General features: G+C 41.4%; 1 protein-coding gene across 1 annotated transcript in view; it reads left to right on the forward strand.

The window, feature by feature from the left end:
• Positions 1–16,899, forward strand: part of nolc1 (nucleolar and coiled-body phosphoprotein 1) — a 36,547-nt gene extending 19,648 nt beyond the window's left edge. Inside the window, exons 6-14 of the mRNA XM_008114232.3 lie at positions 3,831–3,952; positions 5,457–5,610; positions 7,687–7,815; positions 8,942–9,007; positions 10,305–10,442; positions 12,682–13,182; positions 14,760–14,866; positions 15,148–15,228; positions 15,401–16,899. Coding sequence (XP_008112439.1) covers positions 3,831–3,952; positions 5,457–5,610; positions 7,687–7,815; positions 8,942–9,007; positions 10,305–10,442; positions 12,682–13,182; positions 14,760–14,866; positions 15,148–15,228; positions 15,401–15,559 — 1,457 coding nt within the window. The 3' untranslated portion in view covers positions 15,560–16,899. The remainder of the gene's footprint in view (positions 1–3,830; positions 3,953–5,456; positions 5,611–7,686; positions 7,816–8,941; positions 9,008–10,304; positions 10,443–12,681; positions 13,183–14,759; positions 14,867–15,147; positions 15,229–15,400) is intronic.
• The last annotated feature ends 10,415 nt before the right edge of the window (positions 16,900–27,314 follow it).

Consider the following 27,314-nt stretch of genomic DNA (forward strand, 5'->3'; position numbering starts at 1 on the left):
AGTATTCTTTGTAGCCAAAAAGACTGGGGAACTTAGGTTGGTCTGCGACTATCGGATCCTAAACAAATACACCATTCGGGATAGGTACCCGCTCCCTTTAATCTCGGAACTGTTATCAAGGGTGCAAGGGGCTAAGGTCTTTACCAAGCTTGACCTGCGGGGGGCCTATAACTTAATCCGTATACGGGAAGGGGATGAATGGAAGACGGCATTTAACACGTGTTTCGGATGCCACGAGTTCCGAGTCATGCCTTTTGGGCTTTGTAATGCTCCTGCGGTCTTCCAGAGGTTCATGAACGATGTGTTCAGGGACCTAATTGACCAATTTTTAGTGATTTATTTGGATGATATCTTGATTTTTTCTAAGGACGAGAAAGAACATCGTCAACATGTCAAGCAGGTTATGCACCGACTGCGGGCTAATGGGCTTTTCGCCAAGGCTTCCAAATGCGTCTTTCATGTGCCTGAAGTGGAGTTCCTAGGTCATGTAGTGTCAGGTAGGGAACTTAAAATGGACCCACATAAGGTTGACGCCGTCAACTCATGGCAGGAGCTGAAAACTAAGAAGGATGTACAAAGGTTCTTAGGTTTCGCTAATTACTACCGGGAGTTTATTCCGAATTTTGCAAAGCTCACGGTACCTTTGACGCAGCTTCTGCGCAAGAAACAGCCATTTGTGTGGGGGCGGGAAGCTCACGAGGCGTTTCTACAACTTAAGTCTAGTTTTCAATCGGACAACATACTAACCCATCCTGATGTTGACAAACCGTTCGTGGTAGAAGCGGACGCTTCTAGCTACGCGTTGGGGGCTGTATTGTCTCAGAAGGACTCCTCAGGGACCTTGCGTCCCTGTGGATTTTACTCGCGGCAACTAACACCCTTCGAGCAGAACTATACCATATGGGAGAAGGAGTTGTTGGCGATTAAGGTGGCGTTTGAGGTGTGGCGGCACTGGCTTGAAGGGGCACGGCACCAGATCGTGGTCAGATCTGATCACAAGAACTTAGAGCACTTGCAAACAGCAAAGAAGTTAAACCAGCGTCAAATCCGATGGGCTTTGTTTTTCTCCAGGTTTAACTTCAAGGTGCAGTTCGTAGAGGGGAAGGCAAACTTGCGGGCCGATGCTTTATCCCGCAAGCCGGAGTTTAAGACCAATGAGCAGGTTGTATGTCAGACCATCTTGCCTACTGCCTCTCTGTGTGTTGTAGATAATGAGCTCGGGTTACATGACCAGATCCTTGCGGCTCAGAGGGATGATGTGTGGACACAGGAGCAACTGATGCTGCTCTCAGCAGGTAACCGTACCATACTGCCGCATCTACAAGATCAAGACGGAGTATTGGTACGCAGGGGGCAGGTCTACGTACCAGTGGGGGCCCTCAGGTTGGAGGTGATTAGAGCCCACCATGACGAACCCATGGCTGGGCACTTTGGCAGATTCAAGACCGTGCAGCTCATTACCAGGAGCTATTGGTGGCCAAAGATGCGGCAAGACATTCTGCGCTTTTGTGACAGCTGCGCCGTTTGCCAGCAGAGTAAGACGCCTGTTGGGCGCCCTAGAGGGTTGTTGTCGTCTTTACCTGTTCCGGACAGGCCATGGCAAATCATTTCCATGGATTTCATTTCAGATTTGCCTAAGTCTGGGGGTTATACTTGTATTTGGGTGGTGGTGGATTTATTTAGTAAACTGGCTCATTTTATTCCTTGTTCAACCATTCCGGCGGCCCCTACGTTGGCCTTACTATTTACTAAGCACATCTATCGTTTGCACGGAGCACCCGAGGTGATTATTTCAGATAGGGCTCCGCAATTTGTGTCACGCTTTTGGAAACATTTCCATGAGTGTTTGGGGACTAAGTTAAACGTTTCTTCAGCTTTCCATCCGCAAACGGATGGACAGTCGGAACGGGTTAATGGGCTCTTAGAGCAATATCTGCGTTGTTTTTGTTTAGACCAACCCACGGCTTGGGTGAAGTGGCTACCGGTGGCGGAATTTGCTTACAACAATGCGGTGCACACATCTAGTCAGCATACGCCGTTTGAGCTAACTTATGGTTTTCACCCACGGGGAGGTGTGGCGCCGTCGACCAATGTGGTCTCTTCGGACCCTGTGTACCGCTCTACGGAAATGGCTGCATTGCATGATGTTGCCCGTCGCTTACTGCTGGAAGCTAAGGCAACGCAGAAGACTCAGGCTGACCGCCACAGGCAGGCAGGGGAGGAGTTGGAAGAAGGGGATTTGGTGTGGTTATCTTCCAAACATATTAAACAGGCTGGGGGAAAGTTTGCGCCTCGGTATTTGGGTCCCTTTCCTATCGTTAAAAAGATTTCTTCCGTTGCGTTTCGTTTGCGTTTACCGTCTAGTTTAAAGGTCCATCCAGTCTTTCATCGTTCACTGTTGAAACTTGATACCTCTAGTCGTCGTGGTGCTATAGCGGAGGGTATCACTGCCACTTCTCCGCCATCGGGGGAGGAGGCCTTTGTGAGAGGGGATAGTGTTATGATTGAGCCTCATGGCTCTGTTACTGACAGACGTGGGCGTAAGACTCCTCGGGAGTCAGATACTCTCGAGGAGCGAGAGAGAAAAAGACTGCGAGACATATTTGCAGCACCATCTGACGAAGAATCTTTCGAAGGGTTTACGGAGAGAATGGAGGAGGGGCTGGTTAGCTCAGAGGAGGATGAGATGGATTGGACTCGGGTAAGGGAGGAATTGGGTGCCACTGGCCATGATGGGACAGAAGATGAATGGGGACCTTCAGGATTAGACCCATGGCTTAGCTGGAGGGATGGGACGGGATCCACAGCTGGAGATGCTGTTGGGCGTAGTCAGAGGTGTTCCAGCTCTGACGAGGAAAGTGATGAGGAAACGCCCGGGTTAAGGAGGACAGCTGACAGTGATGAAGATTTGTAACTGGCATAAAATGGGGCTTGGGAGCAATTGCAAATTGCGTCGGGCAAGGTAATCTGGGCAAACGCTTGGGATCCGTGTGTGTGTGGGACGCTTCCCTGAAGACTTGTGTGCTTTCCTGTGCTGAGACGTAAGTTGATTGGAATCCAAGGTCAGACGGCGGGAGGGATTGTGTGGGCATTTGTTTGTGCAAACCTGTGCTTACTCTTATTAGCTTGACCTTCCGTCGTCTTTCTGACGGACGCCATCTCCTGCTTTGAGAACCCGGACTGAACTGACCACGGCTTGTCTTCCCCCCTTCTTGGACTTGGAAAAACTACAAACGTCTGCTTCTGGCTTTGATCTACGGAACGGAACTGGTCTACTCTACTTCTGCAATCCTTGGCTGAATTGCTCGTGTTGGAGATCCTGTCTACTGTGTGTGTGTGGGAGCGACGCAAGTTACTCTAAGCACAGTGCTGGCAGCAGAGAGGAATCTGCTGCCAATTAGTTGCATTCTTTGTATCTTTTGTTCCTTGGCTTTTGTTCTGTTAATACCTAGGCTGAAGCAAGCAGTTTGTTTTTACCCGGATTAAACTCCGGTTTAATCCGGTTTATCTTTTGAACATTTACTTTTGTCCCTTTTTGCTACTAAAGGCAAAAACTGCCTGGCCCTTGTGTTTTTACGGGCATTTTTGAGTTCTGTAATCTAATAAACTCTGTTACTTTGAATCTTGTGGCGTTCTGTCTTTGACAGTTCTAGATGATTATGTGTTTTTAGCCATGTTGTAACCTGCCATGAGGAGAGGTGGGTAAGAAATGTTGTTGTACAGTTCAGCAAGCTTAAGCCTGAAAATGAGCAATCAGTTCTTGCTGTGTTTGCAAGAGTTATATCTGAGCATTCTCTTATTTGTGTTCTCATTTGTTTTGTTTTTATCAGAAACTGTCAAAGTTACCAAGGTGGTGCCTAAAATCACTAATGGCAAAGCAGAGAGTAGCAGTAGCAGCGACAGCAGCAGCAGTAGTGAGGATTCTGATGCAGAAAAGAAAGCACCAGTGAAGGTAAACAGTGTTTATATTTTTGTTCATATTTAATTTGTTTGGGAAATTCATTAAAATAAATTGCCCTCTTTAATGCAAGGTGTCTGAAAAGGCAATAATGTGTAGATTTATAAATTAATTTAATATACGTTTAGCTGTTTTTCAAGCTTATGTTCCCAATATGGCTTACAGTGTGAGAGGATACCACTATTTTCATAGAAGATAGTTGTGCTACATGAACAAGATGATGAATATGACCACAGCATCTTGTTGAACAAATGGAAACTCAGCTATCAAAGCTGGTCAGGCAATGCAGTGTCTAGTCCAGGCCTGCACAGCCTGTGGCCCTGAAGGTGTTTGGGACCCCAACTCCCAGAAGCCCTAGGCAGCTTGTCTAATGGTCAGAAATTCTGGGAGCAAAATTCCAAAACACCTGGAGAGGCACAGGTGGAAGAGACCTACTCTAGTCCATGTGAGACTCATTACAATTGATTTCTGAAGGCACCTTCTTAGCATATACTTAACTGTGGCCAACTAGATTGTGTCAATGTAATTGAGGCAACAAAGAATCTCATATATGTTTGGATTCATTCCAAGCCTTTCTACACCATCATGCTGGTCATTAATCAAGTGTTTCATTGCTCTGAGCTGCTGACGAAACCCAAGTGCTTTTGCTTTGTACTCAAAAGACGTTTAGGTGCAATTGTTTTGATCACTCAAGTCATTTTTCTATTTTACTTGAGTGATCTTGTCACTTGACTTGGGGACTATTTTGGCAGTTCCCCACTTCTGCAAGAGATCACTTCCAGCAAGTAAAACTTCAGATTTTTTTCTATTCTTGAAAGCGGAATTCTTTTGAACTCCAGTACCCATAGATCATGTTCACACTGGCCTGCAAAACAAGATCAGGAGTGTAGCCTGCTACATATTTAGGGCAAGATAATGTCATTGACGCCCTAACAGTTTTATTCTGTATTGCTGGAGATTTATTTTTATTTCTTCTTAATTTAATCTTTTCAGTACAAGATAAGGATCCTGTTTCATCTTGGAGTCAAAGTGAGACTTGACCCCTTAGAGGAAATATAAAAATAAATATGTTAATTAAGAAGCAATTGAAATGCTTTCTTCCATGGCCTAGACCAGGCATGGGCAAACTTTGGCCCTCCACATGTTTTAGATTTCAATTCCCAGAAATCTCAACCAGTTTACCGGTGGTTATGTATTGTGGGAGTTGAAGTCCAAAACACCTGGAGGGCCGAAGTTTGCCCATGCCTGGTCTGGATGCTAGTGGACTTTCAGTTCTCATCAGCCTCAACCAGCCTGGCTAATGGGAGAGATGATAGGTGTTGTAGTTTAGTATCTGGAAGACCACAGGTCCCACTGCTGCTCTAAGTGCTATGTGGCAGTACTTTCGTGGCTTTCTGTGTTGCTAGCCTTATCTTCTAAATTTTGAAAGATGGGCAGTCTTTTAAAAATTTTATGTGCATATTTGTGATATGAGAATCATTTTTGCCCCGTTCATAAGAATAAGGCAGGCAAAGCACCACAGCCCAAACCCAAAGTTGTTCAAACTCCTGTGGAGAAAGGCAAAGCCCAGAAGAAGCAGAGCAGCAGTAGCAGCAGTGAAGATTCTTCTGATAGTTCTGAAGAGGAAAAGCAACGCCCAAAGCCTAAGACTGGTGAGTTACTGAAAGACAAGTGAAAAGGCCATAAAGGTGACACCTTTTTAATTTCAAGGGGTTTAAATTAAAATTAGAGTTCTGTTTTTAAGAAACTCATGTAATGCTAATGAAATAAAATTCTGTGATAGAATTAGATTCTGCTTTATATTTATAAAATGTATTAAAGAGTAATCTTAGCTGAGTGGTAGAAGTTCAGTCCTTGGGATAGCAATGGAGATGGGAAAGTTGTCTGTCTGAAAGCCCATCAGTGTAGATCAGGGATTGGCAATATGCAGGCTATGTGTATCTGCAGCTCCTCAACCATGTATTCCATTGCTTAGTGGGGGTAAGGAGTTTTTTTTTTTCATGTCAGTTGCTTCTGGAGTGAGAGAATTGGCCGTCTGCAAGGATGTTGCCCAGGGGATGCCCGGATGTTTTGATGTAAGGAGTTAAAACATGAGAAAGAATGCTCCTGGAAGCCTCCAGGATGATCTGTTTTCCACTAAAGCAAGACATGAAGCCTTGCTTTAATGAAAGAGTCATTTCCCTGTCTTTCTTTGTTTTTGTTTTTCATTGGAAAGTTGCCATCGTTTTTCAGGATGTGCATCCTGGATGCTTATGTCTCATCTACCAAAATTGTCCACTCCTGATGTGAGCAGTATTGAACCATTTGGATTAATAATGTATCTCACTATTGAAGCTACGCTATTGGAGATACATGAGATACTCTTGTTAAAAGGCAGAGATGTAAATTTGTTTCAATGTTTGTTGGATGAAGTCACACTCTACCTGAAAACTGGAGGAGTTTGGGTGTTTTCCTGTATTCAGCCCTCATTCAAAATTCCCAGGTTTCAACCGTAGTCAGGAGTCAGTTTTGCACAATTTAAAGCTACTGACCCTCAATATTAATTTCTTGAGACCAGATTAACACATGCCTTAATTGTAGCCTGTTACGAATTTTGTTATCTGCACCTTGTTTTAGATACTTATTGGTCCAAAATTAATTGACCAAATTATTAACCAGGACCAGTAACAGGAAACATGCACAAATCCCTGACAATTTCACTAGCTATTGATCTGTGTGTGTACATGATAATGCCCAATCTGACTTGTGCCCAGGATCAAAGACTATATTCTCCTATAAAGGTTTGTCCCTGCAACATTCTACCTAGGGAAGCTAGGCTTTTTTACACAGGCTGACTTTTGGCAAATAGCTAGTTGCTGTATAAGGGGCATGTTACCACTTGGGTGCTCTGTTTTCCTTAATTACCATCTATACTCGATTTTAAGTTGACCAAGATATAAGCCAAGGCACCTAATTTTACTACAAAAAACTGGGAAATCTTATTGACTCGAGTATAAGACGAGGGTGGAAAATGCAGCAGCTACTGGTAAATTTCAAAAATAAAAATAGATACCAGTAAAATTACGTTAATTGGGGCAACAGAAGGTTAAATTTTTTGAATATTTACATAAAAGTGTAATTTAAGATAAGACTGTGCAACTCTGATTACCTATATATAAGCTGACCCAAATATAAGCCGACCCGGACCCTCACTTGAGTATAAGCCGAGAGGGGCTTTTTCAGCCCTAAAAAAAGGTAATTGTGCTTTTGACAGAATTAAGTGACAATGTAAAGCAATTTTAATTTTGAATCTTTAATCTGTTTAGTGGTTTAATTATTTTTAATGGAAGAAAGGCAGTATACAAAACCAACAAATAAGTCTCTAGGCTTCCATCTGCATGAGTCATTTTACTTTAAGTGCTGATAGGTATGAAGAACACAAGTGTGGCACTTGTTTCCAAAAGGCACCAAATCCATCTGAACAAATTTTATAGGAATTGCGGGTGGGGAGATGTGCTGAGGATATGCATTCTTTTGCTGTAAGATGTAATTTTCCAAGCCTTGTACAAAAGCATTTGGATACATTTTGGTAGTTTTGATCTGTACCTAATATTCTACCCCTGGCCAGCTATGTGCTGCCACTTTTTAGTTTGGTGCGGGGATTTATCTCTTTTGGAAACAATATCCATAGCTGAGGAGGACATGTACCTTGGTGGTTGGTATAGCTGGATCCCCTTGTCTGTTTGCAGGCCGGTACAGTGCCGTGCCACCCCCTATGTCCATGGAGTCAAAGAACAACAAAGCACAAGAAACTGCTAGTAAGAAAAAGTTGGAGAAAAATGACAAAAAGAATCCAGTGTCTAAAAAGGGAACAACAGGTATGTATATGAAGAAAGAATTATGCATACAGATACAGTCTTGTGGTTTATTACAGTTTTCATCTAAAAAGTATGGACGGGGACAATCAAAGGTGTGCAGCATTTCATTTTGGAATTCAACTATCCTTTTTCAGGAGGCAGGAAACATGAGCTGAAGTTCTCCTGGGCTATGTTTGGAGGCTAATTTGGGGGGGGGGGGGGGGGTTCTCAAGATTTTGTCTGATTCAAGTTTAACTAAAGGACAATTCTAAGCTTTTTCTCTTGAGATAGAGTGCATTGTCTGGAAGGAAACCTCAGTAAAACCTAGTAACTACGAGTCAGTTCAAACATGCATTTGCATTTCATAGAATCATACTATTAGAAGAGACCATAAGAGCCATCCAGTCCCCTGGCCTTGCAGTAACACAAAATCAAAGCTTCCCCGACAGATGCCATCCAGCTATTAGCTATGCCTCCCAATTTGATGTCATTTGCAAATTTGATAAGCATGCCTTCTATTCCATTGTCCAGGTCATTGATAAAGATGTTAAATAGAGCTGGGAACAGAACATTCTCCTATAGCACCCACTGATCACTTCTCTCCAGGATGAAGGCATTGGGAAGCACCCTTTGGATTAGGCCAGTTAGCTGATTGCCCATCCACCTAACAGTAGCATTGTCTAGCCCACATTTTACTAGCTTCTTTGTGATAATATCATAGGGGATCTTGTCAAAGGCCTTACAGAAATCGAGATATGCTACATCCCCGGAATTCCCTTCATCTACGAAGCCTGTAACTTAATTTAAAAAGGGGAGATAAGGTTAGTCTTGGTTTTCGAGAAGCTCATGTTGATTTTTTATGGTATTCCTTTCTAAGTGCTCAAAGATGGTCTGTTAAACAATCTGTTCTCAAGTCTTTCCTGGTATTGATGCGAGACTGATTGGGTCCTCGTTTCCCCACTTTTTGAAGATTGGGACAGCATTTGCCTTCCAGCTAAGATTGGCTTAACTTCTATGCATTTCTTCAGTTCCTTGAACCAAGCTTGGCAGTGTATTTAAAATGAGAATAGTATGTTAGCCTGGAATTGTCATGATACTCTTTTGAGAGGGAAAAGATTTAATGCTACCAATTTTTTTGTAACTGAAGGACCTGTAGCGAAACAACATGCTACTCCTACTCAAAAGGAAGAGGATAGTTCAGAGAGTGATTCAGGTGAGTATTTGAAAACAGGCATGCAGCTTCTCTGGATTCTTGCTCAGTGCAGAGTTTTACTGAGGGAATGTTTGGTCTTGTCATTCAGAGGTAGTGAGAAAGGCAATAAACAATAGACACTCAGTTAACCAGCACCCATGGTGATTGCTTGAGAGTTATTATTAAAACTTGGCCTAACAAATTCTATATCCCATACTGTACCATGCCATAAACTCTGTATTGACTTGATTTTAATATATAATATAGTAATTGAAGGCAAATAAAGAGAAACGTAGCCTAATGTGATATAGTCTTACTGTGTTATAAAAACAGATTTGTGGGTGAAGTATGCAATTTTAGTTAAATAGCAGTCAATAAACTTGGTGGTTGCTTGAGAATTCCAGTCGCTTGGGTTACGATTAATTGGGATCTGCTGTATTTTGTTTTAGATTGTTTGTTGCTTAGTCAGTGCAGATTTCATTGGCAAACTGGGGATTTTTATATGCTAGTAAATTTTAAAGTTGGACAAATAATTATTCTAGAAACAGACTGGGAATTTCTGCTAGGCATCCTTATTGGTAATCCTAAGGCATAGTTCCGGGCTGCTTGTGGTGACTGCCTCATCTTTCCCCTCCATCCAAAAATTCACCTTTCTATGTTTGCCACCTACAGGTGAACATCCAGATGGAACCCTATACTATATTATGCATCTTTTGCCTATTAGAAGCTGATACTAAATAACAGGTTGCAAAATTGGTTTGAAATGTATGCTTTGCAACAGAGAGGAGGGATGGGATGGGATGAGAATGGATTATTTTTGCTTTAACTTATATCACCATAGAATCATTTGATTTGATGTGGTTTGATTAATTTCCTTGAATTTCTTCAAGTAATTAAAACAGAAATAGATAGGGACTTCAAGGGGAGCTTTAGGAGTAAGGATCCTCTTCAAATCTGCTCCATGTGGTGGGCGGGGGGTGGAGTTGCAATTCACAGAGAAAAGATACTCTTGGAGTTCCATAATTGGCAGAAATCTCCTCGGAATAAAGGAGGTAAGGATTATTCACAAAAGCCAAGCTTTGTCTTAATATCTCATGAATCCATAAAGGAGTAAATGACAATAACAATAATATAAAAAACAAAGAACCAGCATAATTGGAGTAAGAAAACAAGTGGATTCCTATAGTTTGAAATATCAGAAATTTTACAAATTTTTTATACAACTTTATGCATTTGAGTACAAAGCTTGCTTAGAATAAAATAGATAATTGAGATTAAATTTGACAGTGCCCTTGAAAAATGCACTTTTCCTCCATAGATTCTACATCTGAAGAAGAGAAGAAGGTCTCTTCTTCTGCAAAATCTCCTGCAGCAAAGTCTGCAAAATCTCCTGCAGCAAAGAGTCCTGCTAAACCAGCTCAATCAAAGAAAGAGAGCAGCTCATCTGATTCTTCAGGTAGGTTTATGAAAAAATACCAGATTTAATCTCTTTGGTTCCTTATGGTTGAGAGCTCTAAAATAAGTTCTGCACTAAGAGACAACTTATTCAGTGTCCTTAGTGATGCAAGTTGTTCATATGCAAAGGTTATGTTTCATTCGCAGTTTATATTTCTCTTAGAATTTCTACATTCTTAAGCAAATTGTAGAAGATTTAAACATTAATAATAATAATGCATTTTATTTATACTCCGCCCCCTCTTCCTGAAGGAACTTGGGGCAGCTTACAATAAGCAATAATACAAAAGTATAAGCAATACATGATAAACAACAATAACAATAAACAATGATCATTTAGTACAATTTAAAATATCATAAGTAGTACTAAATAACAATTTAAAAGCTATTTGCCCTGTAAAAACAATCTAAGAATATAATATTGATCAGTAAGTGGGCCACTGAACATCAAGTCTTTTTGAAACTCTGGTCAGAAATAGTTTATCTTTCTAAAAATAACTTGGACTGGTGAGACACAGCATAAGTAAAAGAATTTGCATGGTTTTTTTTACTATCCATTTTCATGTATTTAGCATATTTAAGTATTTAGACACACGTGCACACATACACAGAAACAAACCAAGACAGTGCAAACACTGAGCTTGAGTCTACAGTCATTACCCACTGTCTTATCTTATGAGTCTTGGGGGTTCATCTACAAAAATATCCTCAAACTGTGGCCCTTCAGCTGTTTTGGCTTCCTAACTCCCAGAAGCCTTGGCCAGCATGTTCAGTGGTCAGGAATTCTGTGCCTTGGGGGCCCAAACAGTTGGAGGGTTACCGTTTGAGGATGCCTGATCTACACTGACCACTGAGTGTGTACTCAGATTAGCCTAGTGGTGGCTCAATGCTGTACATGATTAATCTGGTTTAACTGAAGGCAAGGCTTCCTTAACACAGCCTTGTCCCAGGTCAAGCTAAGGCCTATATCTCTATGAACTTGTTAAAACTCTAAGATGCTCTGGGGAAGGTCTCTCTGTCCCTCCACCCTCTCATGTTTTTTTGAAGAGGGCCTTTTCAGTGGCTGATTCCAGACTTTGGAACTCCCTCCCAGGAGAGACTAGGTGGGCTCCATCCCTGCTTACCTTTCACAAGCAGACTAAGACATATCTTTGTCCTCAGGCATTTGGGGGAGGATGAGGGGCACGCTGTTGGGGAGGTTGCGGGTGGGATTTTTTGGGGGATGATAAGTTTTAAATGTCATTTTAATTGTATGAGTATTTTTATTGTATCTTAACTGTATTTTAGCATGAAATAAACATTTAACTGGTTTTAATTGATTGATTTTTGTATTGGCCATGTTTTTAAATTTATTGGGTTGTGTCGTTATTGTAAGCTGGCTTGACTTCCCAAGGCGGGGTAGAAAAGTTAAATAATAATAATAATAATAATAATAATAATAATAATAATAATAATTCGTAGTAGTAGTTGGGGGAAAGCCCAAATCCTGACTCCTACTTTAGAGCTTTCAAGACATCTATGCCAGTTCCTCACCAGAACCTGCCACAGTTGCCTTGCTTGCTAAACTGTGTTCCCTAAGTTTAGGTAGCCCGGGGACATGGAGTGGCGGTCCCCTGTCCTTCTTTCATTTTGCGACTGTCCGCAACTGCAACAGACCACCTACTTTCTCTTGGACACTCTAACATCATCCAGAGCACCAAATATGATGTGGGTAGCATGTTGTGGCTGGTTAGGACTCTCTCCTGCCTCCAAGATGGTTGAAGATCTCCCTATCTGGATATTAGCACAGTAGCAGTCAATGTAAAAGGGTCCTGGCAAAGCCCCAATTGCAAATATATGATTAGTGACTTATATTTCCCTCTGAAAATAAAAACTGAGAGCTGTCTTTCATTTGATCTGTTCACTCAGCCTGTGAAAATTAATTTCTGCTATAAATGTTAAGAACTTATAGAATTTATACAATTTATTCCACTTCCTAATAAAAAAAAATCCTGAGGTGAATGTAGAACCCATGTGCTAGACTTGACAGGGAATGGCAGGGAATTCTAAGATCCCAACAGAACAATAATCCCAATGAGCCACTCTTTTGAATTATTGGGGGTTTTTTTACCGGTTTTTATTTAGATATTGAGACCTCTGGGATCTTGATTTGTCATTTTGTATGCACTCTTTTCCTCATTTTAATGCTGAACTATGAAAGAAGTATGGGCAGTGATTTTAGTTGAAAATGTCTTTTGTAGATTCTGATAGTTCTGAGAACGAAGTTCCTGTGAAGACAACAAAAAAGCTTCCTGCTGCGACAGTGGCAAAAAAAGCAAATGGCAGCACTGCAAACAAGAAAGTTCTCACAAAAGGACTTGGTGCAAAGACTACCAAACTGGGCTCTGAATCCAAAGCAAGCAGTTCAGATTCAAGCAGCTCCAGTAGTGAAGAGGAAGAAGAAAAAAAGCCCGCCTTGAAGCCAAGCAGCAAGTTGTCAGGAGCGAGCAGCGTGAAGGTGGGAAAACAGGCTCCACCCAAAAGCAGTAGCAGCAGCTCTTCTGATAGCTCCAGTGATGAGGAGCCCAAAAAGGCAGGATTAGGGATGAAAAAGAAAGCAAAGGATAGCGTCAGTACACCTGGGAAGAAGCCGAAGACCTCATCTAACCTTGAAGGGAAACTATCAGCATCAAAAAAGAAAACATCTCAAACAGCTGGTGATTCAGAGGCCAGTAGTTCTGATGAAGAAGCTGAGAATGGAGGTAGGTCCTTAGCCATTAAGGAAGAACTTAACACAGTTTGTTAACAATTAAACCATCAGAAAATCTATGCAGCTTGCAGGTGCTGCCCATTTCTATATCTCATTTAACTCCTGCCAGCAAGTTAGCACTGGAGGTAACAGAGGGGCACAACCAGTGACTTACTCTTTAGTTGTTCCAAGCACAAATCAGCTAGACAGAAGGTCAAGCTAGAATTGCAATCCTAGCAAACTGCTGGAAAAAGTTTCACCTTTCCCATACATTCTAGTTAGGATGTGAGAGGGATATGTTTGTGTGATAGGCAAGTTCATACCCTTTCCACCACCATTTGGCCCTCAAGACTGAAAGATTGCTGACACTTGTGCTAAACCTTTGTTTAATGTTATGCAAACAAATTCTTCTATGGACATACGCATGTATTAGTGCCCCAGGCCATGCAGATGTCCTGTTTTGGACACAGCAGTGGTTGGAGTTCCCTTCCTACCACCACAGTGCCCAAAGCCAAAACCACTTCCCAGATTCAGTGTAAAGATCCTGAACCTGCCCCACATGACTATTTTGTGCTTCATGGCTAGCAGGCAGGATCAAAAAAGGTGGCTGGCTACACCTCCAGCAGGATGAGAAAAGTTCACAGCTATACTGAGGCTTGTCAAGGTTCTTCAGTAGTCTCACCATTACTGTAATCATTACCACTTAGGTGCACAAGTGACAAGGCGGAGGTGATACTGGATTGAGTGCTGTATGAGCCTTTGGCTCACATGATCTACTCCCTCCTTGCAAAGTTGCAAAGGGATGGGTTGTTTTTTTCCTTTTTAAATTAATGTTATTCAAATTATGATTTATTAGATTTACTTTTGCCTTCGCACCATAGCTAAGATTACAAAAGTTTTAGGCTTACAATGATAGTAAGCTGAGCTTAATTATAAGAAGAAACTTCTATTCCCCTCAGAGCTGCACCACAGGAGGAGAGACATGGTTTAATTGTTTTGTATGAACTGGCTCTGTCAAAAACACTGCTTCTTAAACTGTCAGTCCTATCCCCAAATCGGGTCCTGTTTAGCTCAATATTAGTGTCCTGAAAAATTAGGGACCATTAACAGTTTTCTGAATGTCACCTAGTGGCTGTTTTAGACATTACACCAATTTGTTATGCAGTGTTTAATGTGAACACTGTAGGCGATGCTTCAGCTGTACTTCATAAAAAGGAAAATCAGACAGTTAAGCAAGCCTTGCAATAACTGATTTGCTATCAATAAATATTTGCTTTTATACTTGTGTTATATACCCTATGTACCTGGGGTCACATAATTTTTTCTTGTGCCAGAAGGAGTCCTGAGTGGAAATGTTTGAGAATCCCTGGTCTAAAGGAAGGCCATCTTCATTTAATAATGTAATCTGTTCTTAGCCATCACTGTTTCATTTGCTATTTGGCAGCTCCTAATGTTCACTATATTTGCATCAGCAAAGCTCCTTTCCTTCCTGTCTTTGAGTTATTGAGTGGCTGCCCTTTTGCTCAGTAATGGATCCTTTTCCTAGAGTAAAGTGTAATTTTAATGAATTCTGTTATGTATGGGAAATAGGTTTGCCCAAGGAGAAGCGGAAAAGGGAAAATGATAAGGAGTCGGAAACACCAGACAACAAGAAAATGAAAGCTAAAACGCCACACACATTCCCCAAGATGAAGCGGGTGAGTAAAAGGGATTTATTGCTTTCTTTCATGATGACAACTTCAAAAGACTTCTTTGTAGAAGTTTTCATCTATCTCATAGAACTCTTAAGTACTAATAAGACGGGAATTGCTGAGTATCTGTGGCTCCAAAGACCTGTTGGCTCCAAAACTGACTCGGCCCAGAGAGTCTTACTGTTTGGAGAGCATGACCAGAAAGCAGACATACTTTGACCTCATCTTTTTTATGCTTCCATGACATCTGCTGTAGGAAATAACCAATACACATTTTCTTTCAACAGCAATCTAGTCCTTTTCGTAGAGTAAGAGAAGAGGAGATAGAAGTGGATGAGCGAGTAGCAAATAATTCATTTGATGCTAAGGTAAGACGAGGCTAGGAATATATGCTTTAAACAACAGTCTGCATTTTTTTTAATGAAGAGGCTATCTAGGGCTTGCTAAAGGGGATGTATGTGTGTTTCAGAAGCCAAACTTACATTGAAGTTAAATTTAATGTTTTCCTGGCTAATTATTTTTGGCTTTTGTTTCTCTTAGAAAGGAGCTGCGGGAGACTGGGGTCAAAAGGCAAATGACGTTCTGAAATTTACAAAAGGCAAATCCTTCCGACACGAGAAGACAAAGAAGAAAAGGGGAAGCTACTGTGGTGGCAGTATCTCTACGGAGATAAACTCCATCAAATTTGAGAGTGACTGAGTTTCCATTTTGTCTCCAGAATCTCAGGCTTGAGCAATGAAGTGGCCGTCTTTTCTGCCAAGCATTGACACAGTCCCCGTACGGTTCACATGTGAGGACAGCTGCCAGTTTTGTTGAGAGCAAAATTCAACAGTGGGATTTTAGTGGAGACGTACTATTGCTCCTTTGGGTTTTCCTAGACTTTTCCCGTTATGCACACTTTTATTAATATAAAATTAATAAAATTTTATAATTATTAAGTGGCAGGGATTTATTTTTTGCATTCCCGATGAAACAATGGTGGCCCCGTTTGATTTTCCCCAACAAATATTGGTGTACATTGGGAGTAACAGTCTTATTTTCTGCCTCTGTGACATCACACACATGTGGCAGGAAATTAAATGTTGTCTCTTATCTACTGAACTAACAAACTGTTTTGTGCCTTTCACACCATGTGAGATTCCTTGCTGAATGTCTTTTAATAAGTAGAACAGGTTCCACTTCTTAGTGTTTTTTTGTTTTATCTTTTTCAATCTTTTCTTCAGATAGGGCATTTTAAAAACATCCTCCTTTTGTGTAAGAGTTGAGTAGCCTTGCCTAAGCTTAAATAAATCATTTTTCCTCTGGGTTTTTGGCCATAGCCCTGATCATCACTGACTACCTACAGCTCTTTTTTCAGTTGCTTCAGAAACCATAAAGATTCAAGAGTAAAGTAACTGCAGAGTTCATTGCCACCTTTATACTGGTGATCTAGTGCATCTAGTGAAAGTTCTGTTCCATCTATCTCTTTTGCTTTTAGGAAAACAATGAATGATTCCCCCCCCCCCCCCAGCCAACATGGTATCAGTTACAGTTTTACTGAGAGAACTGTACAATGTTAGACATAGTAATTTTAGCAGACTTTGCTGGCCATTGAAACATTGTTGTCTCCTTAATATTTCTTTCTAGTCAGTGGGGCCTAGGGCTTGCCAGTTTGACGTGGAAAGGAAAGCATGTGGGAAAAGCACATGCTTGAGGGGGAATGGTGTGGTGACTGTAAGGAGGATTTCCCCAATTCCCTATGGAAGCATTTAAGCTCTCACCCCTCCCATCTAAACTGGTACAATCTGGCAGTCTGTTGAGATTGCTGCTGTAGATGCAAATGTAAGTGTGTTTCAGAATCCGTCCACAGTTGATATATAAAGGTTTAAAAAAAATTGGAACTGCCCGGAGAGCCTGTTCTTTCAAACGCCTCAACTCTCGTCTGTTTTGTATTAAAATTCCATGCTGATAGTACAAAGACCTTAACGTTGGGGTGGACTGGAGATATTTTAATAAACAAGGATCTCTATTACAATAAAAACATTTTGTAAATGTTCAAAGATTTTTGTTCATATTTTATTCTCTAAATTGATGATTCACAAGTCGTTAACATTAGTGAAATAAGTACCTAAAGCTCTTATGCATATAAAGTTTGGACTGTTAGAGCTGTGAATTAGGCTGTCTATATGTATTATTCAGTTGAGGTGGGAAGGAAATCCTAGAATGGGTGCTACAATGTTTGCCAGTTTATATACCACCTTTCACTGAGAGATGTAGGAGAACTGAGAGAAAGCCCTCCCATGTAGATCTAGTAAGTTCTAATAGGGAGATAGTCTGGATCTAAAATGGATAGGTTACGATTAGTACTTCTGAATTGTGACTACAAGCATTATGGAGCTGCTAAAGTGCCGGAACAATTTCCAAATGTGTCCCTACATAGAGTGCATTACAGTAGTCCAAATGGAATGTAATTCAAAGCATATGTTATTATAGCCAAATCCAATTGATGGCGGAAGAACTTAACAGGTTACAGGAAAAAATTGAAAAGACTATTGGGCTAATGGATTATGACCTGTTAGGATCACAACCTATTGGGTAGCAGAGTTTCAGAAGTTTTCCTTTAGTTTATTGGGTAATGGAAGATCACTGGGCGTGTAAATATTTTGTTTCTTTTCGAATGCTCTCAGCAGAAAAAGATTAAAGTAGACTTCTTTAAAATAACATGTTTGTTTTACTCACAACTTCATACAGGTACATTTTTGTCAGGTTAAGCTTTAAAACGTTTCAGCTCATATCTTAACTCATAATCTTTAACAGTCACTTTAAAACTATATTGCTTTGTATAGCTCTCTTTAATAACAGTCTACTTCAAATGAAACACAAGCCTCAACTGATTTCTAACTTCTAACATTGGCTTCTGTACTCAAACTCAAGGCTCAATGTCTTCTAATCCTAACATTGGCTTCTGCACTCTTAACAGACTCAAGGCTCAACTGACTTCTAACTCCTAACACTGACTTCTGCACTCAAACAAATCCAAGCCCCAACTGATTTCTGTCACCTTTTAAAAATGAATTTTCTAGACAGCCTCTGAACCAGTCACATGGTCTGCAGCCCCTCCCACTGCTTTAAGTACGTAGAGTTAAAAACTGCAAACCAAAGAGAACAATACACTTCAGGAAATAAACCAACACATTATAATACACAAAACATTAAATAGGGGAGGCTTGAGAAGGTTGCTATCCAACAAATTCAAATGCATCTGTGAGTTTATGAGGAAGAGAAATCAACTGATTTAGGAATACTTCTAACATCAAGTGAGAGCTTAACAGATGATATAAGACTAATTTCAACTGGAAAAATTGGTGAGAAAGAGCAAAAAGTTGCAACATCAGAAAAAGGTAATGAAAACTAAAAAAGCACTAAGGGGTCATGGTTAAATCAGGTACCAATACCAATAAAAATGCAGAAAAGCAGTTCTTACTGTAATTGTTATCACTTAGGTTCAGAGCACAACATTGAAAACTGCCTTTCAAACACAAGGGGAGGAGCTGCTAGCAAGAAATTCCCCAGTCAGGCATGCTCAGTATTGTGTAAAAGCAAAAAGTCCTTGATGGCTTCTGCCAATCACAATTTTGAGAATAGCATTCCAAAGTTATGGGAAGAGATTGCTGGAGGGCAAGCGACCTCCACTCAAGCATGTACTCAAACATTTTAATACAGTAGAGTCTCACTTATCCAACATAAACAGGCTGGCAGGACATTGGATAAGCGAATATGTTGGATAATAAGGAGGGATAGGAAAAGCCTATTAAACATCAAATTAGGTTATGATTTTACAAATTAAGCGCCAAAACATCATGTTATACAACAAATTTGACAGAAAAAGTAGTTCAATACACAGTAATGTTATGTTGTAATTACTGTATTTACGAATTTAGCATCAAAATATCACGATATATTGAAAACATTGACTACAAAAATTGCTTGGATTATCCAGAAGCTTGGATAAGCGAGGCTTGGATAAGTGAGACTCTACTGTACCAGTTAAAGGATTTGCAGGTAGGTGCTTCTTGAACACACAGCATTCACAGAGTAGAAGATATTCAGGAAGGATTTGCATCCACCAGGAAAGTGATTCTCGGGAACGAGCTCCTTGAAGACACTGCATTCAAGAGTCTATGTACCAAGAAGATTTGCAAGAGTGATTTGTGACATTAGCGGCATTCACGCTCATCTCTCTTTCCATTTTCTGATGTTTTAAGATTGCAAACTTCAGGCAAAGTTTAATGTGTCTATGTTTGCTTGCAGAAGGCATTTTGGATCTGCACACCGATGCTAAATGCGAAGATCTTGCTCAGGAATTGATATTGGTACAGTTCAGCAGTAGATATTATCAGCAAAGCCCCAACTGGATAGGAAAGCTTCAAAGAAGTCATGGAGAAAACTTTTTCCCTTCCCTTCTACACTCTGGAAGAAAATTTAAGAACCAGCTTTCCCGTTTCAAGCACTCACTGTTGCATAATGCTTTAGTCCTCACCCTGCAGAACATCAGATCAGTCTGAGTGAAAGGGAACAGGACTTGAAGCCAGAACTTTGCATTGTCTGTCTGGAACATAAGACCACAATGAAATTTGGAAATGAAAGGTAAGTGATGTCTCTGAATATGGCAGAACACGAAGGAAATGTATCCTACTGATATATCTACGGTATACAATTGACTTCTGATAGCAAGAGAAAAGGAAGGAAAAGGAAAAGCATCTTGGAAAAGGAAAAGCATCTTGTTTTCCTGCCATTTCCACACTAGAAGGCTCTTTTTCGGTTGACTTTCTGGACTGGTTTGTGGGTCCCAGCCGGAGCCATGGTTGGTGATTACAGGGTCCCCCATGTTCAAGAGCTCAACCGGATAAATGGTGAAATTTGCCATCATCGAAGGAGGCAAGGAAACACCCCGGCAAGACTAATTTGCTGCCACATCTTTTGATGCTCAGGGAAATCTCTTCCCAATTCGCATGATCACTCTTTTCTTCTTCCTGTCTGAAATGTGGATATTGGCATTTCTGTCTAGATCCACATTAGCCATCCTCTCTGACGGAGCGCATTCATATCAATGTGCAAAAAAGGTGGAGAGATTGTTTTCCCGATCCGTTTGATCTTGCTTATGAGAAACTCTTTAGATTTGTATGATTGCTCTTTTCTTCTTCCTGCCATACATGTGCAGATAGAGACACATTTCTGACAAAGTTCTCTTTAGCCATCCAGTCATGCGGACATGCCTTTATATTGATGTGCGACTATATTGATTCGCGATTATCTGCAAATGAGAAACTCTTCCCGATTCAAATGATCATTCTTCTTCCCGACCTACTTGTGAATATAGGTTTTTCTGGCAAGGTCCTCTTCTCCCATCCTGTCTTGCGGAGATGCTTTCACATTGATATGCGAATATATTGATGTGTCATTATCTGCATCTATTTCTCTTCAAAATACATACGAGGAAAGAAATTCTTCTTCTCGATATGTATCATGACTGAATTCGAATTCAAAATTCGCCTGGTGCAAATGATCCTGAGACCCACTGGCTGCTTGATGTCCAAGAATCTCTGCAGCAAGCGGAAGATTTGTAAGAACGATTTGCACCCACCAGGTAAGGGATTTTCAAGCAATGAATTGCAACCAACAGGTAAGTGATTTTCAATGAATGATTTCTAACTACCAGGTAAGTAAAGTATTTGAAGATAGGTGATTTTTAACACCCAGTACTTGCTAACTTAAGGTTCTCAAGAAGGATTTGCAACCAACAGGTAAGTGATTTTCAACAAATGATTACTAACTACCAGGTAAGTAAAGTATTTGAAGGTAGGTGATTTGCAAACAACAGGTAAGTGCGTACTCCTTTTATCATTTTGGGACCACCCAGCTTCCTCTAGGTTTAATCCTCTTGACTGAATTTGAATTCAAAATTCACCTGGTGGGAATGACCGTGTGACCCACTGCCTGGTCGATGTCCAAGGATCAGTGCACCAAGCGGAAGATTTGTAGAAGCGATTTGCACCCATCAGGTTAAGGATTTTCATGGAAAGAATTGAAACCACCAGGTAAGTGATTTTCATTAATTAATTGCAAATATCAGGTAAGGAATTTTCAAAGAATGATTTCCAACTGCCAGGTAAGTAAAGCATACATGTGGCTATATGTATTTTTGGCTATTTCTTCTTTGACCATCTTGTTATGCAGAGATTAACTTATATTGACTTGCAAATGTATTGATTTGCAATTTCTTTAAATAATAGGAAGGATGATGATAATGGTGATGATGATGGTGGTGGTGATGATTTTAGATACCTTGTGGTGGGTATCTCAACGATGGGAGAGAAGCATTCCTCACTGGAGAAGAGACAATGTCAAAAAGAGAAAAGAAAGTAGCACTGGTCCAGAAGAAATAAATCCAAGGAATAGGATAAGAGTATTTAATCTGGCCGTGATATGATGTCTTTGAAAAGGATTCATCTGAAGATCTGGGTCAACTTTTCTTGTGGGAACAGGGGGGAAGCTAACTCTCAGGGCACAATGAGTGCCAGGGTTTCTTTTCTGAGCCAATGGGATGGAGGTCTGTGGCCCTTGCCGACATGCCCAGGGTAGCACTGATCGCCACTTTTGGCGTCGGGATTTTCCTCCAGGGCCAATTGGCCCCGGACCCTGGAGGTTTTTCGCCTTCCTCTGGGCATCCGGCAGCGACCACCAGTTAGGAATGTTATTAATCATATTACGTTTAAAACTTGCCAAATCTATCTTGGCAACTAGATCATGCAAAATTAATTAAAATCACAACCATAGAAACAGTTCTATCTCTTTGTCTCTTTTTCTTTCATTTGGTTGTATTGTTCTCAAAGCATCCGTTCAGAATGGGCAACATTTGCTCTCCCCTTAGGTGGAACTCATTCCATGTCAAGGAGCCTCCGGTGGCCTAGGGGATAAAAGCCTTGTGACTTGAAGGTTGGATTGCTGACCTGAAGGCTGCCAGGTTCGAATCCCACCCGGGGAGAGCGAGGATGAGCTCCCTCTGTCAGCTCCAGCTCCATGCGGGGACATAAGAGAAGCCTCCCACAAGGATGGTAAAACATCAAAAACATCCGGGCATCCCCTGGGCAACGTTCTTGCAGACAGCCAATTCTCTCACTCCAGAAGCAACTCCGGTTGCTCCTGACACGAAAAAAAAAAATCCATGTCAGAAATCCTGAACTGGGATTAACACAGGATTCAGAAATCATAGTAATTTATGCTGGAGGAAGAACAGATTGCATCTATTTAAATACCATCTCCTTGTATCTTGCAAATAAGTGTTCAGTATCTCCTTGCGTGAGACTTCTTGCTTGCCTACAAAATAGCAGCTGGCCCCTTTTGCCCAACCTGGTAGGCATCCATTTGCCATGGGACCCACCCAATGCTGTTGCACATTTGAGACGAACAAGATGATGTTCTTGGTTGATCTTTAGTTTAAGTGTAATGGGGGGGAGGGCTCCACCAATCTCCAGTAGGGCAATGACTTCTGGCCACCAAATACAGGCTTTTGGGAAAATGAGGATATTGAAGCAGCTATTTCCAGAATAGAGGCAGTGAATCAATTGACTAGTGTCCACTGGCTCTGGAGCTTGCAAATCCTCCCTGGGATCCTAGAAAATTCTTGTTGGATATGGTAAGTGAAATTGCAATGGTTTGTACTATATTCTGGTTTTGAGCCAGACCATGGAGCATGACAAGAGGCACTGAGGCCATCTCATTGGATTTCCTGAACCATCCATAAGCAGCCACCAAGTTCCCGTGTTACTTCTCCATCATCTGCTGTACACACAGAGACCCTATACATATCTCCCTCCCCACTCCCTGGTGTGGCCCTTGCAAATAGGGTCAAGTGATCATGTGGCACATCATTCAGGGCCATTTCCAACCACATTTTCAAAGGATGAAGCAGGAAATGCAATTCCTACCTTTTGAGGGAGGTTCTATGTACCTGAGGAATAGTTACTCAACTTAAGAGTGCATCTTCACCATAGACTTAGTGCAGCTTGACACCACGTTAACTTTCATGGCTCAATGCTGTAAAATCACGCGTTTTATAGTTTTACATGTTCTTTACCCTCTGCTGATGTTTCACCAAGCTATCTACAACTGCCATGTTTCCATAACATTGAGCCACGGCAGTTCAAGTGGTGCCAAACTGCATTAATTCTAGTGTAGATGAACCCTTAATTAGAAACACAATGTTTCTCTCCATAGCAAGCAAAGTCTTCTGTTACTGACTTTTCTGTGACACATCTTCTACACGCTAAGCGAGAACCCCAAAGCAACTGAAGTTCCTCATCAGCATTGAGCAACTACGGTCATCTTAAAGAGTTTTTGGTTTGAGCAAATGCTTTGAATGGAGAAGCAATGGGTATCCACACTAGATAAAGAACTTGCCATGAAATCCTTCCTAGAAATAATTGGATTTGTAGTTTGTCAGAGGACTTTGACTTCTCCACCAAAGAACGCTCTAGGGCAGTGGTTCTCAACCTGGGGTCCCCTGATGTTTTTGGCCTACAACTCCCAGAAATCCCAGCCAGTTTACTAGCTGTTAGGATTTCTGGGAATTGAAGGCCAAAAACATCTGGGGATCCCAGGCTGAGAACCACTGTTCTAGGGAAACTTTTCTACAATTCAAAAACTCTCGGGAAGGGAACTCTTAAGCCTGGATCTACACGGAAAACAATCCTGTTCAAAGCCACATATTTGGAATCAGAACATTTATTATATTGCAGTGCAGATGAGGCCTAAGTCTGTCACCAAACTACACATCCCAGGAATTCAAAGGTTGTGGCCATGACAGGTCAAGTGATCCCATTCTGCAGGATAAATTCAACATAGAATACTGTCCTCCATAAAGCAGGAGAGATGCTTGAAAAATGACCCTATTCAGCACAGGAATCGTAAGGGCCATGATAAATAAAGACATACTCTACATAGAGGTCTCTGGGCATGCCTGCCAGCCTGCTCAGGGGACTGGATTTGGCAGATACTGTACTGGTTGGGCTTAGAATCAGCTTCTTTCCCTAGTAGTAGTAGTAGTAGTAGTAGTAGTAGTAGTGGCAGTATTTATATGCTGCTTTTCTCTTTATGGAGACAACACATGGTAGTTGGACATTGAGATCAGAACTGTAGAATTGTTACCAAACCCAGCCTTCGACTTGGAGACTGTGAAGGCACGCTGGGGGAATTGGCTATCTATAGGTCTGGCTACCCAAGCAGCATTCGGTTTACCCTTTAATTATACCTCAAACCCCAAAGTAAACACTCTTGAAGCTGGTTAAAGATAACCAATAATATGTTTATTGAACACAGGAAAGAGTCCTTTTACTGTATTAGAAACAATATGAGGTAAAATAGCTGAAATTATAAAGAAATCAAACTATATTGCTAGAGAATGAAGGCAATAATAACAATAATAATAATAATAATAATAATAATAATAATAATAATAATAATAATAAAACTTTATTTATACCCCACCACCATCTCCCCAACGGGGACTCGGGGCGGCTAACATGGGGCCACGCCCAGAGCAATACAATATAATAACATATAAAAACAACATATCATAACACAATTAAAAGCAATACAATAGATGATAATAGACATTACATCAAGAAATCAAAAAAAAAAAGACTATAAAGGATAAGCACACAAGCTATGAGGAAACTATAAGGACTATAGGGTATGTACAAGGCTATGATAAGCACTATCTATAATGGCTATGAGGTAAACTATGAGGTAAGTACAAGGCTATGATAAGCACTATCTATAATGACTATGAGGTAAACTATGAGGTAAGTACAAGGCTATGATAAGCACTATCTATAATGGCTATAATGACTATGAGGTGAACTATAAGATATTCTCTCGGTAAGTACATAAGGTAAGTACTTCACTATGAGATATGCTATGTAAGCTATAGGTAATAATAGCTATGAAATAACTATAAGGTGATAAGCTATAAGATAAGTACGTAAACTATGAGGTAAACTATCAGGTTTGCTATCTTTGAGGTAAGTACCTAAACTATGACCTATGTGGTAAGTACCAGCTATGGTGAACTATCTATAATGACTATGATGTATAATAACTATATGGTAAGTACGTGATTTATGTTGCCTGTTTGAATTTGCCAGGTCAAAGAACCCAGACCAAATTCTAAGACTTATCTCTAAGAGGTTTTTCTCAGGAATGCCAAAGGAAGGAAAAAAGCCTCTAGAGCAGGGGTCCCCAAACTTTTTAAACAGGGGGCCAGTTCACGATCCTTTGGACCGTTGGAGGGCCGGGCTATAGTTGGCCACTGAGCAATAATAATAATTAATAATAATAATAATAATAATAATAATAAAGAGGATTGGAAGAGACCCCTTGGGCCATTGAGTCCAATCCCCTTCTGCCTTTGTGCACCAAAAGAACAAGCAAAGCACCCCTGACAGATGGCCTCCCAGCCTCAATGTTAGTAATAATAATAATAATAATAATAATAATAATAATAATAATAATAAACCCTTGGGCCATTGAGTCCAATCCCCTTCTGCCTCTGTGCACCAAAAGCACAAGCAAAGCACCCCTGACAGATGGCCTCCCAGCCTCAATGTTAATAATAATAATAATAATAATAATAATAATAATGAAGAGTGTTGGAAGAAACCCCTTGGGCCATTGAGTCCAACCCCCTTCTGCCTTTGTGCACCAAAAGCACAAGCAAAGCACCCCTGACAGATGGCCTCCCAGCCTCAATGTCAATAATAATAATAATAATAATAATAATAATAATAATAATAATAATAATCCAGACTGACAAAATTCTGGAACACAACACATCAGACATCACAATTGTGGAAAAGAAAAAGGTTTGGATCATTGATGTTGCCATCCCAGGTGACAGTCGCATTGACGAAAAACAACAGGAAAAACTCAGCCGCTACCAGGACCTCAAGATTGAACTTCAAAGTCTCTGGCAGAAACCAGTACAGGTGGTCCCGGTGGTGATGGGCACATTGGGTGCCATCCCAAAAGATCTCAGCTGGCATTTAGAAACAATAGACATTGACAAAATTACGATCTGCCAACTGCAAAAGGCCACCCTACTGGGATCTGCACGCATCATCCGAAAATACATCACAAAGTCCTAGACACTTGGGAAGTGTTTGACTTGTGATTTTGTGAAACGAAATCCAGCATATCTATCTTGTTTGCTGTGTCATAATAAAATAATAATAATAATAATGGTTGTAAGAGAAGAAGAGACCCCTTAGGTCATTTAGCCCAATCCCCTTCTGCCTTTGTGCCGTGGGGGCCAGATTAATGGCTTCGATGGGCCGCATCCGGCCCCCGGGCCTTAGTTTGGGGACCCGTGCTCTAGAGCCTAGCTCACAGGCTGAACCATCTCATCCTGAGGCGGGAGGTTAAGGAACCCCAGGAAATACCATATATGGGCAGAGATGGCGACAGCTAGCGACCCGGGTGCATAAACTCACAGAAACATGTGACTTCTGGGAAATCATGTGTTTCTGAAGAAATGAAAGCTAAAGATAAACAAACAGCGCATGCGTACGCAGGTGCTCTGAAATGATTTGTGAGCACGGCACAAAAGAGTGCAGCCGGCCTGCTGGTCAGCATTGATTGGGCAGCGTCACAACTCTAAGCCAATGAATTTGCTTGTGGGCGGGCATAACCCGAACCCTGTAGTGTGTATAAATGTTTACTCAGCCTGCCACTGGTCGTTCTCCCTGGAGAGGCACTTACTTTGTGCTAGGGGGAACCCTAGTGGCCATTAGCGAAATAAAACTGCTTTCTTGGAATTCCTTCAGTTGTCCGTCCTCCATTCCTCCACTGCGCCCAACAAGAACCGCAGCACAAAGGTTCCGCTACATTTTCTGGTGACCCCGACGTGATTTTTTCCTATAAGACGGGCCAGGAGATTGGAGACGGATCCCGTTGGCGGGACGGCCTCAACTCAGCGGTGGGGGCCTGAGGCAACTACCGTGAGACGAGAAGGGGCCCCTGAATATTACACGACCGGCTGCGGTACTTGCCTCTGATGCCAACGCCGACTGACGGTGGAAGCTGCAACACCAGCAAGGTTCCATAGAAACCAGCTAGGAGGAAGAGGATCCAGGGAAAAAGCCCAGGGGCGAAGGTTGGTCCGACGTCTACAGAAATCTGGCAAGTATAGGGGTTTGCATGAGATATTAAGGGAACGCCAGCGCTGGGAGGGACAAAAAAAAAGTTCCCAGGGAGGTAGAAAGGGGTTCTGTCTTGTGTTTCCTGACGCATGCCATTGAGTGGCCAGGTGCCCAGGCCAGGACAGTCCCCTCTATTAGGCAGGATGGGAGGGAAAAATTCAAAGAGCTCCACTCCCTTACAATGCATCTTAGATAATTTTGGCTCTTTTGCTAACAGA

Source organism: Anolis carolinensis, chromosome 3 (assembly GCF_035594765.1).
Source record: "Anolis carolinensis isolate JA03-04 chromosome 3, rAnoCar3.1.pri, whole genome shotgun sequence".
Taxonomy (NCBI): domain Eukaryota; kingdom Metazoa; phylum Chordata; class Lepidosauria; order Squamata; family Dactyloidae; genus Anolis; species Anolis carolinensis.